The 12,037-nt window shown below is 37.0% G+C and overlaps 1 protein-coding gene across 3 annotated transcripts; it reads left to right on the forward strand.

Annotated features, from left to right (window-relative positions):
• Positions 1-676: 676 nt before the first annotated feature.
• Positions 677-11,175, forward strand: LOC102614345 (ATPase family AAA domain-containing protein At1g05910). Of its 3 annotated transcripts, none has more exons than XM_006478619.4 (11): positions 677-844; positions 2,533-2,797; positions 3,816-3,917; positions 4,075-5,901; positions 5,988-6,176; positions 6,365-6,507; positions 7,407-7,652; positions 9,317-9,503; positions 10,121-10,186; positions 10,293-10,542; positions 10,647-11,175. In XM_006478619.4, exons 2-11 carry the CDS (start codon positions 2,579-2,581, stop codon positions 11,033-11,035), a joined length of 3,618 nt encoding a protein of 1,205 aa, XP_006478682.2. In that variant the 5' UTR covers positions 677-844; positions 2,533-2,578; the 3' UTR covers positions 11,036-11,175. The 3 variants fall into 3 exon arrangements, 2 of the variants coding, with proteins under 2 accessions (XP_006478682.2, XP_052293080.1); XM_052437120.1 differs by lacking the exon at positions 677-844 and adding an exon at positions 3,607-3,662 and having other exon boundaries at positions 2,670-2,797; XR_003065335.2 differs by lacking the exon at positions 10,647-11,175 and having other exon boundaries at positions 9,317-9,522; positions 10,293-10,360.
• The last annotated feature ends 862 nt before the right edge of the window (positions 11,176-12,037 follow it).

Here is a 12,037-nt window from a genome sequence, read left to right on the forward strand (position 1 = left end):
AATGAAACAAAATGTAACTTTAAGTGGATTCCAGCAACAACAAAAAAAAATTGTGTATTTTTAAAAAAATTAAAAAAAAAACGATTGGACGATGAATATTTTTATTTTTATAAAAGAATCAAATCTGTTGTAGTTGTTAGGAAATTGATTTTTTATTTGGGTAAATGCAATTATATAATTGATAATTAATAAATTTAAAGACTATCTGCTTTAAATGGTCATTGCTCTTTGAAAAAAGGCGAAAGAAAAAAAAAACACAAAAGATATGATACATATTTCCAAATAAATTTTTACTACGTATTTGTGCATTTAAAACATGTTTTTAATTAGCACTAAAAACTAGATAAAAGGTAGGTAATATTTCTGTGTTTATCTGACAGGAAGCGTAAAATCTACTCTGCAAATGCAATTAACTTCAATCTGCAGTATCACCAATTGAACTTCGCCACGTCATAAAATGAAGACCACTCCAATTAACACGTCGTCGTAAGAAACACGTCCTGGGTGACGTGGCAATCACTGACTGGCCCGAAGTCGTCAAGCACCCGGATTCCCCAACATTTAAATTTTAAAAGACGTGGCAGAAAGCGACAATGCTGTCCGTGGGACCACTCCCAGGAAAAATAAACAATTAAACAAAATCTCGTGACTCGTGAATTCAACTCAGTGATTTCACGAAACTCAGAGCCAAACTCGTTCTCTTAGGTTTTTATAAACTTTCAAAAGCTCTCCTGAAAACCAAACAGTTCTTGAGGTTTAAGGCCTCGCTTTCTCTCACTCACTCTCTCACTCTCCCTTCCCCCGCACGCACGCACGCTCGCTCGCGCCAGATCTCTATCATCAGGTTTATCTCAGTCGTCCGTCTTATTTTTTATTTTCATTTTTAATGCTCTAAATATTGAATGTTTATAATTATAATTTTTATATTTTGCTTTTTAAAAAAAAAGAAAATTCAAATTGAAATGTGAATTGGTTTCGAGGCTGCGTATGTGTGAGATGTGGTTTTGTTTGATTAGGTAGTATCGTTGAAATCTTTTTGTAGATTTTGCATTGTCGAGGGAAAGCAGTTTTGAGTTTTATCTTGCATGCAATGTTTTTGCATGCTGATGATGAATTTGTTTATCTATTAGTGTTGCTTTTGATTTTGTATGTGAAGGAGCTTAAATAATATGAAATATGAGAAGAAATGGTTCCTAATATTTGATTTTTGTGTAATATGTGAGGGTACAGTTTATTAATTGAGGTTGCTCTGTTTCAGGTACTAAAAGCATTCGGTTAAACTACGCTAGGGGTATTATTGTAGTTGTTGTGCTTATACTTAGTTTTGAGTGCACAATTGTTGAATGTTACTAACTTCGCACCCACTCACTTATACCTAATAACCAGCGATTGTATTTCATACTAGTCTTTTTTCTTATTTCGATATCAAGTTTAACTTTGGCTAATAAGGAGATCAAGAGTAGCACACTACATTGGATGGTTCGGTAAAATGTACTTAGTTTTAAACTAAGTGTTAAACTTCTTGATGTATGCTTATATGTGCACACATGTACACACTCTTAATTTGAAAGCCACAAGGAGATAAAGCAAGTTGAAAGGTCTACCCAACTCAATGGAATTTATTTTAGGGGACTATAGAAATGTTCTGCAATAGCTTTACTGGATGTGTGAGTGCATCACATATTTGGCCTGGTGTACAAATTGGGAAGGAGAATTTGGTTAGAATGGATATATTAGACAGCCATTTAAGCACTTTGTTATGGGAGTCACATTTCTAGCAGTTGCTAAACCAAATCCAATATTTCTGTTTATAGTGACATACTGAAATGTAGTTTTATTAGTAATTTATCTTCTCCTCTGAATTGCAAACAAAGAAATGCCTAATGACATCTAAAGATCATTCCCATAGAGATCCAAAACTTGATAGGAAATGGTGAGGAACATCTGCATAGACTGATTGGAATGGAGTGATATGGCTCCTGAAGAGAGTTTATCAACCCTCCTGCAGTCTTTGTATTTCGTCATATGTAGCCATTTGACTTCATACATATTCATCTCCTCAGTTGCCACCCTTTGAAGAAATAGGTTGGTGCCCCTATAATGCAAGACTATATAGGGAAAATGAGGTAGCAAGGGGTTTCTGGTTGGGGAGGCATAAATTGGTAATCTGATAGAGCTTTTATTTTTGAGGCTTGCTCAAAAGAGTATTCCCCCCCTTTTGCATTCAATCTGTTCAGTTCTAATAATTTTTGGTTTCTCTAATAAAGCTTTTGGTCACTGCACTAAGATAAGCGTGGACAATTGTGGGGTATTTTCTTTACTTGCTTAGCCATCCAGAATTCGATGTCTTGTTAAATTTTCTACACTTCATTAATCCTCTGGTACTGATTTGATGGTCTGCATTAATTTACAAGTTTAGTGTCAATTTCTGCCAGTTTCAGCAACTTAATTTATTATATATTTTGAGTATCTGTGATGCTTGTATGTTGGTTTTGAGGCAGTGTATTGATTATGTTTTATGTGTGTATTTAGGTTGTTTATGGAAGATTTTAATTATAACCGAAGCTAGTGTTTGCCTATGTATTCTAAACGATCTGGTCAAGGAGATGGGTCTGTTCCTGGGCCAGTACGCACAAGTGATAGACTTAGGAGAAGACCTAAAATATTGGGTCGCACATACTTGTATTACAATCCTATCCGCCCAAGGAAAAGCAAGACAAAGGCCAGGACAGCAGCTTCCCAGATTGCCAGGATGTTTGGCCCAGGAAAACGCACTGTGCGGACCTCAAATAAAAATGTAAGTTGACTAAGCCATCTGGTACTTTTGTAATGTTTGTTGTTTACAGAGTATGATCTTTTATTTTTATTCATTCACATGTTCATGTGAAGGAATTGAGGAGTGTTCAAGCATAGGTTTATGCTTAAATCCTGGTCTGTCATCATTGATGGAGACAGCAGGCATTTTATGATAGGTTTATTGAAAATATTGTGGAAGCTTACTGCAAATGCATTCAAAATTTTGAAGGACTGACCTGATTTATGGCCCTCAAACCTCTGTTCCCTCTGCCTGCATTGAATAGTGCACCTATTTCTTATCTTCAATGGTTCACAGTTGCACATCTCTGCTTCTGATCTCTTTGAACCAGTCTCTGATTAATTGGCTGATCTCAGTTACTATATTGAATGTAACATGATACTATTTACATCCTGACCGAGTCAGTTGCGTTTTCTAATGATGATGTGTTTTCTGTCATGAGTAATTTGAAGGTTATCAGACTCATGAATGATGCAGATTTAAGCTTCCTGAGTGGATATCACTAAATTTTATGCTTAATGTGAACTAAAGAATTTTTCTGTTGAAAATGAACAAGTGTTCTGTTTGTCTTGGAAGTTGGCAGTTAAAAACATTGCTTTGTAGATGTGCGGGACATATGAAGTTCGTCTTTGTGTTTTGTAGTTTTTAATATCTACATCCCTACTCCAGGAGGTCAAATTTGTGTGAACATAACCTTTCATGTCTTAAAAGTGAGGCGTTATCTTTTCTCTTTTTCTTTTTTTGGGATGTTTTAGATGATCTGACATTGTTTTTGGCGTTCTTCATTTCAGTCATTCTTAGTTCATGATTGCAGTATATTTATTGATGGTCACATACACATTAATTTGTAAGTTCTTAACAATGGGCCTAATTATATATCATCTTTTTGTACTTGTATTCATGCCTTTTCTTTAACAGATAAAAAAAAAAATTGAGTCTATTTTCTCAGGATGCCATGCTCTTTAGTTCTTCTATAAGTTTATCACTCTATTGCTTGCAGTCAGTTCCACTCAACCTTCGGCGGTCTACCAGAAAGAGGAGGATTTCTGTGAATCTTGAAGATTACACTGACAGTTCTGGATCAGAGGATGAAGACCTAATGGTATGGGATTTCAGTTTGCTAAGCATATAACTTTTACCAGTTATTAGCTTGGCTTTGATGGTTTTAGAACTGATCCCAAATTGTTATGATAAAACTAAAATGATTGGCATTTTAAAATTTTTTAGTCTAGCACTGAGCTTTGAATGGTTTGTTTCAGAGGCCCTCGTATCGACCTTTGAGAAATCGGATGCGAAACAATATGAGTCAAGATGAGTTATCACCTTCCAAGCGTAAGAAGGTTGTAGAGGCTAAACCAACACCTCGGCGTGAGGGATTGCGTCCTCGTCGTTCTATGGTAGCAACTAGAAAACAGTTGAACTTAGATTCTGGTGATGAGCAAGGTTCTTCAGAAGAGAAAGTTGGCCAAGATGAAACAGAAAACGGGAATGAATCTGACAATGACGCAGATGATGGTCAGAATGAGATTGAGGGCGATGGTGAGGCTGAGGCTGAGGATGAGGGTGAGGGTGAAGACGAGGAAGATGGTGATGATGAAGAAGGTGAAGAAGAACAGGAAGGAAGAAGGAGATATGATCTTCGAAATCGTGCAGAGGTCCGTAGGCTTTCTGTGGAAGAAGGCAAGCAGAGACCGAGATCTCCTCGAAGGGTATTACATCAGGGAATTGGGACCAAGGTTGGTAGAGATGTAAGGAAGGGAGGATCAAGAGTTCTTAAGCGTCATCGTCTAGCAAGAGCTGAAGATTCTGATGACTCTCTTCTTGTAGATGAGTTGGACCAAGGTCCAGCTATTCCCTGGGGGCGAGGTGGGAGCAGATCTGGACCACCTTGGCTCTTTGGAGGACTAGAAATGCATGGGACAACAGCATGGGGATTAAATGTTGCAGCATCAGGTTGGGGACATCAGGGTGATACATTAGCTGCATTGACTTCTGGGATTCAAACTGCTGGGCCAAGCTCTAAGGGTGGGGCAGACATTCAACCCTTACAGGTTGATGAGAGTGTAAGTTTTGATGACATTGGTGGGCTCTCCGAATATATAGATGCCTTAAAAGAAATGGTTTTTTTCCCCTTACTCTATCCAGACTTCTTTGCTAGTTATCACATCACTCCTCCCAGGGGTGTCTTGCTATGTGGTCCTCCTGGTACAGGGAAAACATTGATTGCCAGAGCTTTAGCTTGTGCTGCATCAAAGGCTGGCCAGAAGGTTAGCTTTTATATGCGTAAGGGTGCTGATGTACTTAGCAAATGGGTTGGTGAAGCTGAAAGACAATTGAAACTACTTTTTGAGGAGGCACAGAGGAATCAGCCTTCCATCATCTTCTTTGATGAAATAGATGGACTTGCACCTGTGAGGTCTAGCAAGCAAGAGCAGATTCATAATTCCATTGTGTCCACCTTGCTTGCCTTGATGGATGGTCTGGATTCTCGTGGACAAGTTGTTCTGATAGGAGCAACAAACAGGGTTGATGCAATTGATGGAGCATTGCGCCGTCCTGGTCGATTTGATCGTGAATTTAACTTCCCATTGCCTGGTTGTGAGGCACGTGCTGAAATATTAGACATTCACACTCGAAAATGGAAACAGCCTCCTTCAAGGGAACTAAAATCTGAACTTGCAGCTAGTTGTGTAGGATATTGTGGTGCTGATTTAAAAGCATTGTGCACTGAAGCTGCCATTCGTGCTTTCCGTGAAAAATATCCTCAAGTTTACACCAGTGATGATAAATTCTTGATTGATGTTGATTCAGTTACAGTTGAAAAGTATCACTTTATAGAAGCCATGTCAACAATTACTCCAGCTGCTCACAGAGGTGCCACTGTGCACTCTAGGCCGTTATCTTTAGTGGTTGCACCATGTCTGCAAAGGCATCTCCAGAAAGCTATGAATTATATATCTGATATTTTCCCTCCTCTTGGTATGTCGTCAGAATTAACGAAGCTTTGCATGCTTTCCCATGGCTCTGCCATTCCTCTTGTATATAGGCCACGGCTTCTGTTGTGTGGTAGTGAAGGCACTGGTGTGGTAATAATCTTGGAACCTTTTGATTTTGATAAATTATCTTCTGTGAGACTCGCAAACTAAATATACTTACTGATTTAGTTTAACAGGATCATCTTGGGCCTGCAATTTTACATGAACTGGAGAAATTTCCTGTTCATTCTCTTGGTCTTCCAGCTCTTCTTTCAGATCCTAGTGCCAAGACACCAGAGGAGGCATTGGTGCATATATTTGGTGAAGCTAGAAGAACAACGCCATCAATACTCTATATACCACAGTTCAATCTTTGGTGGGAGAACGTGAGTGAAGTATTTATCTATATATTTATTTCTCCAGTAAAATTATCATATCTACCTTAGCAGGTGGTTGTGCATGCTTAAATTTACAAGTACTTTAAAATATTGTTTTCTGGATCAATTCATTAGAGTTAGTAAAGTTTATTCTGTTAAGCTTCTATCAAGAGAGTTCTAATATTATATATTTACAGGCACATGAACAGCTTAGGGCTGTTCTGCTGACTCTATTAGAAGAATTGCCTTCACACTTGCCTATATTATTACTTGGATCATCCTCGGTCCCACTCGCTGAAGTTGAAGGGGATCCTTCTACAGTCTTTCCTCTGCGTTCTGTGTACGGTTTACTTAAAGCACGTTATTCATGCAAATCTAGCACTGCACTGTTTCTAGCTTTTATATTGGCTGTTGATAACTGATTCCTAAATTCGTAGTCGGTTCTGTTGTAGACAACCTAACCCTTGTATTTCATAATTTTAATGAAATAAGCTTCTGTGTTCTTAATATTGTGGAGGTATTTACATTTTGTAGAGACCTTTTAAAGTAGTGTTAAACTTGGAAGCTTCATATTAGGACTCATTGTTGTTCAATATTGCATAGGTATTCACATTTTGTAGAGACTTTTCAAAGTAGTGTTAAACTTGTAAGCTCCATATTAGGACTCATTTTTGTTCTATCCCAATTTAGTGTTTGAAATAATGCCAAACATCAAACTGATATGAATTCAATGCTTTTGGGCACACTCGAAGGCAAGTCTTTCATTCTCCCAGTAGCAGAAAGTGGCTTACTGAAAATACAATGAAGGATCTGTGTGAATTGTATATTCTCAATGCTGGGTTTAGAGACTTTAGTTTAACGTAAATTATCGATTTATTGTGCTTTGGTTAGTTTTCTCTAAGTTAAATGACTGTTCATTTTAAATGTCATTTCATTGAGATGGGAATTCTTTAAATCCACCTTAACTGCCTGCACCTAAAATAAGCTTTTTGAGGTCTTAAATTTCATAGGAGGGAATACAAATTTGACTACTTTATGGTGCCTGCATGGAATGCTAGAATACTGCGTGTTTTTTTCTTGTAGGAATCAGACTATACAAATGTGGCATTTCAAAAACATATTAGCTATATCTTGGATTGTGAAATCAATTTCCAAAATAAGTTTCGAATTCTGTGCTACAAAATCATAAACTACCTGAAACGTAATGTTATAATTGTATAAATTACTATCTATTGTCAGCTATCAAGTGGAGAAACCATCAACTGAAGACAGATCCTTGTTTTTGGGCCGTCTAATTGAAGCTGCTGTGTCAGTAGTGCTGGAGGGTAGGAGCAAAAAACCCCAGGAATCGGTGTCCCTTCCTGAACTTCCCAAAGTACCAACAGTAGAAAGTGGCCCAAAGGCATCGGAGTTAAAAGCAAAGGTAGAGGCTGAGCAGCATGCCCTTCGTCGATTGAGGATGTGTCTTAGAGACATTTGTAACCGGTAAATATAATGTCTTTCATGCCCCTGGCCCTTTCTTCAATATTGTGTTTTCCTTCTTGTTTTTCTCTTTACAACTATTGTTAATATTGATATATGAACTGGTGCTGCCAAGGTTCCAGGCTCAGGCAAGGTAGGAATTTAGTTACATCTTAGCAGGCGGTGATGATTTCTTCCCATCTGGGATTTCTGAATTCCCCTTTTTGTCTCAGAATAGTCATAATTGAACTTGCTCTAGAATATTACACTTCTACTTAAGTTATTTTAACCTTAGTCAATTGCATAGTGCTTGTGTAAGCATTTATGGTCTCTCAAGTATTTCAAGCCCTGTACTGCTGATTCTAGGTTTGTCTAGAAATTTTGCAGTGATATTGCTAGATAAAGTACGTGTAAGCTTGATGAAGCAATTTAAAAGCATTGCTCAATCCCTATGGCTTGTCTGTCAGCTCTGTGTTTGATGCTATTATGCCCTGTAGTATCTATGTGAGACAATAATGCACAGAACTTGTTAAGAAATATGGTGCCAGTGTTGGTTAGAGAGCTTTGAAATTTGCAGATCTAACCAAGTGAAGCCTTGTTTTTTTCTGATAGGAAAAAGAAAAATCAAAATAAGGGTAGATGATACATAAGCGAATCAGAGGTCCACAAGGGCAACAAAAAAGGGTTCCATAATAGCTGCCTAGCAACCAACCATAGAAAACACAAACCCAGCTTATCTATGATCACTGCTCAAAGGAATTGCAATTAGGACCAAAATTTAAAGGCAAAATATTACAGTTAAAATTTATATTGGGGCGGAGAAGGTCATCAAAATAATTCTTTCTGCCAGGGCTATCTGCTGCTGAGGTAAATTACATTGGAAATAAATCTATCCCTGCACCTGTTTGTGGTGCCAAGCCATTGCCCCTCTTAATGTTGAGTTTTTTAGAATCAAATACCTAGACAACATACGAATGCCTGACACTCCCACTGATTCCATGCAACATATTTGTCTTTATGATAATGAATCCAAGTTTCAGTGTATGGTCCAACTTGTTAATGAACTGAGTTTGATGGTATGCTTGCAGCTTGAGCTAGATGGACAAATGAGCTCTAATTTTAAAAAGAAGTAGGTGACCATTTAGGCTTGAGATTTGTTTGTTTCATTGCAAGCAAGTGGTTCCTTTGTTCGTTTAAGTCATTCATAGTAAAGGCTAATGGGTTTGTTGTTCATGTCCAGCTATATCAAACATTTGTACCAGGCAGATGTGTTGATATTTTTGTTATTTTTATTATTTTCTTTTTCAACTTCTTCCATCATACAAGACTATCACATTCCACAAACTTCAGTAATTTTTTGGTAATTGCAAAGATGTAAATATGAGTTTAGGTGTTGAGCTTATTTTCACTAATATTCTGAGAATTGCAAAGATGAAAGTATGAGTTTAGGTCTTGAGCTTGATTTTTATCTTTGCAAGCACTGCTTTGTTTGATATTTAAATTATTAGTTGAGGTCTCTGTTTTTCTTATCAAGCATTTTATAATTTAATAAGAATTCGTCAACCATTTAGACATTGACTCCTGCTAAGTGTATGAGATTATTTGACTTGTAGCAAAAAAGAATGATTATGCTAACAGTTGCTTGAATTGCTTGGAGTGATATTTATGTTCTTTTTATCTGGTTGCAGGATGCTATATGATAAACGATTTAGTGCCTTTCATTATCCGGTGACAGATGAAGATGCTCCAAATTATCGTTCAATTATCCAGAACCCTATGGATTTGGCCACCTTGCTGCAACGTGTTGATTCTGGCCATTATGTTACATGTTCAGCATTTCTGCAAGATGTAGATCTTATTGTGACAAATGCAAAGGTGTCCACATGTGCCTAAAGTTTGTCATCTGACTGAATTTTCTTGTTATTTCCATTGTTTGTTGAACCAGTTTCCTATCAAATTTCGGTTTATTATTGACCAGGGAAAACCATAGAACATAAGCCTCTGTAGTGTGCATACACTTATAAATGCACGCTATGTAAGTACTTATATTCTTGGATGAGGGAACTAGCAGAGCAATGCAAGCAATGAGGGAATAAACTCTATTTTCATTCTATGAAAAACACGGGTGTTTGTGTAGTATCAGTGTGTGGTCTCTAAATCATTTTGGAAGTTATTTAAGATTTCAATGTCCTTTTTTTCCTATAAATATAATATTTTCAATCATATTTTCTCCCACTTTTCTAAGATTAAGGTGTATCAGGAAACAAACAGCTGTACAAATGACTGAAAATATTATTTTCTATTTTTGGGGGCAACAGCATTGATGATTTTTCTATTTCTTGTTGCATCACCAAGATTTGTCAAAGACTATGGCGCACATAATTTACTCACTGCTGTCTGGACGTATATCAAGCTTGTTTTCTTTCCCAGATTTAAGTCCAGAAAATTGTTTGTAATGTGGCAAACTGATGTAATTTTTCTTCTAAATCCAGGCATATAATGGAAATGATTACAATGGCACTAGGATTGTTAGTAGAGGTTATGAGCTTCGGGATGCGGTATGTTCGTTTCTGTTTTGGTTTTCTGAAACTTTTATAGAATGTTTTCCTGAAAAGTGTAATATCCTTTACTCATCACCCTTTTTTTATTTTTTTTTATTTTTAGGTGCATGGAATGTTGTCACAGATGGATCCGGCACTCGTAAGCTACTGCGACAAGATTGCTGCCCAAGGAGGTCCGACTCCTCTGCCAGATGATTTAGGGGGTTCTATTTTCCCAACTACCCCTGTTGTGCAGCTAGGAACTGTTACCCGAGCGAGTGCACGGCTACGTAATGTCCAGCCAGAGGTTAATCTTGATCAAAGCTATGAGGCTCTTAAAAGGCCAAAAAAGAGTACCGATGCTCCTCACGCAGGTATTGTGACACCTCTTTATCTTTATTAAAAATTGTTTTAACAAGAAAGGTACACGAAATAAATACACAACTCTACTCGATGTTATGCGTTTTTGAAAAATCAGCTACAGTGGTAGAAGATAAATCACGGCATCAAGAATCAGTACAACAAACAAAGTCATGCGATGATGTTGAGGCAAATGATGCAGACACTGAAATGCTGGAATCCTCATGTGCTGACGGTAACCAGCATGATGCACCCAGGGAAGCTTGTGGTCTCACAGAAGGGGGTGGATCCCAGGATGTGACAATATTGTGTGGTGAAGTTGTACAAGAAGCGGAGCCTATCAAGCAGCTTTTCGTGGTGCGTACTGAAAGTTACGGCATTCCACAGCTTGAAAGGCTCTATACTCGAGTAATGAAAGGCATTTTTGATATCAAAGACAGAGATGATCCCAAGCCTTCAATTTTGGGGTTTTTATCGAAGTTCGCAGAGGATGAGGCAAATTTCTAAACTCTTGTCCTTTTCATTTTATTTTATTTTTAACAAAATATGAAAAAGGGGGGAAAATGAAAAGAAAAACAAAATGCATTTTAGTTAGTTGATGTAAAGTCGGGATTTTCTTTTCAATGCAAATTAGTGAGTGAAAGCAATCTCCCTCTCTCTTTCTCTCTCTGTCTCCCTGTCTCTACGTGTATGTTTGTGTCAAGTTAAGGTTTGCATTCGACGAGTCTTCTTTTAAAGGAGAGCAATGCTGTTAAGCCTTCACTTATGTCTTATCAAACCTGTGTTATCACTACAGTTTTGATGGTTAATACTTTGAGAATGAGGTCTAATAAGATAAATGTGGGGATTAATATCAATTTTTTTTGGAAAGAAAAAATTAATCTTATTATACTTAGTTAAATTGGATCAACTTTGGCTGTGTTTTCAATTGTTCTAATTATTAGCTATGAATCCAATGGTAAAACTTTTGAAAGCATTAACAGATTTTCGGTAGGAAACTAGAAATATTGTGTTGAAGCTGTTTTGTGGGAAAAAAAAGAAAAATTGTGGGGCTGTCCATATTCGGCTGGTCGGAAGGCTCATGGTAAAGCAATGAGTCGCACATTGGGATTTATTAATTTTTTAATAATAAATCTGGTGGGTCTTATTCTGTGACTTATTGTTGGTCTTTAACAGCGAACATCATACTGAGCTTGTGGGATAGTCTTACACAAATCTTTCGCAATTTTGTGACCAAAAACATAATGGTTATCTTCTTTAAAAATCATGTCTTATGGATTTCTTTTATAGTTTAAATATATTGTTTTATTAGTAATTTATTAAATATTACCATGTTCCTGCTTATACTTTTTTGTTCCACGTTTTACACGATTTATATTAAGCTTGGTATTGGCTGAAAAATGGAGAAACTCCAAATGAAAAAGAAGTAACTAAATTCTTCGGTTCACACTTATTTTGCTCAGCAAGTCAATATCATGGGATAAAATCGATTAGATTTAGACCATATTA

This window comes from Citrus sinensis, chromosome 3, assembly GCF_022201045.2.
Source record: "Citrus sinensis cultivar Valencia sweet orange chromosome 3, DVS_A1.0, whole genome shotgun sequence".
Lineage (NCBI taxonomy): Eukaryota > Viridiplantae > Streptophyta > Magnoliopsida > Sapindales > Rutaceae > Citrus > Citrus sinensis.

What these genes read in the sequence shown, in the direction of transcription:
- LOC102614345 (XM_006478619.4), top strand. Translation starts at nt 2,579, where the DNA reads ATGTATTCTAAACGATCTGGTCAAGGAGATGGGTCTGTTCCTGGGCCA. An exon ending in CAGAGGATGAAGACCTAATG is followed by an intron (nt 3,918 to 4,074) that starts GTATGGGATTTC and finishes GGTTTGTTTCAG; the next exon opens with AGGCCCTCGTATCGACCTTT. An exon ending in TACCGATGCTCCTCACGCAG is followed by an intron (nt 10,543 to 10,646) that starts GTATTGTGACAC and finishes TTGAAAAATCAG; the next exon opens with CTACAGTGGTAGAAGATAAA.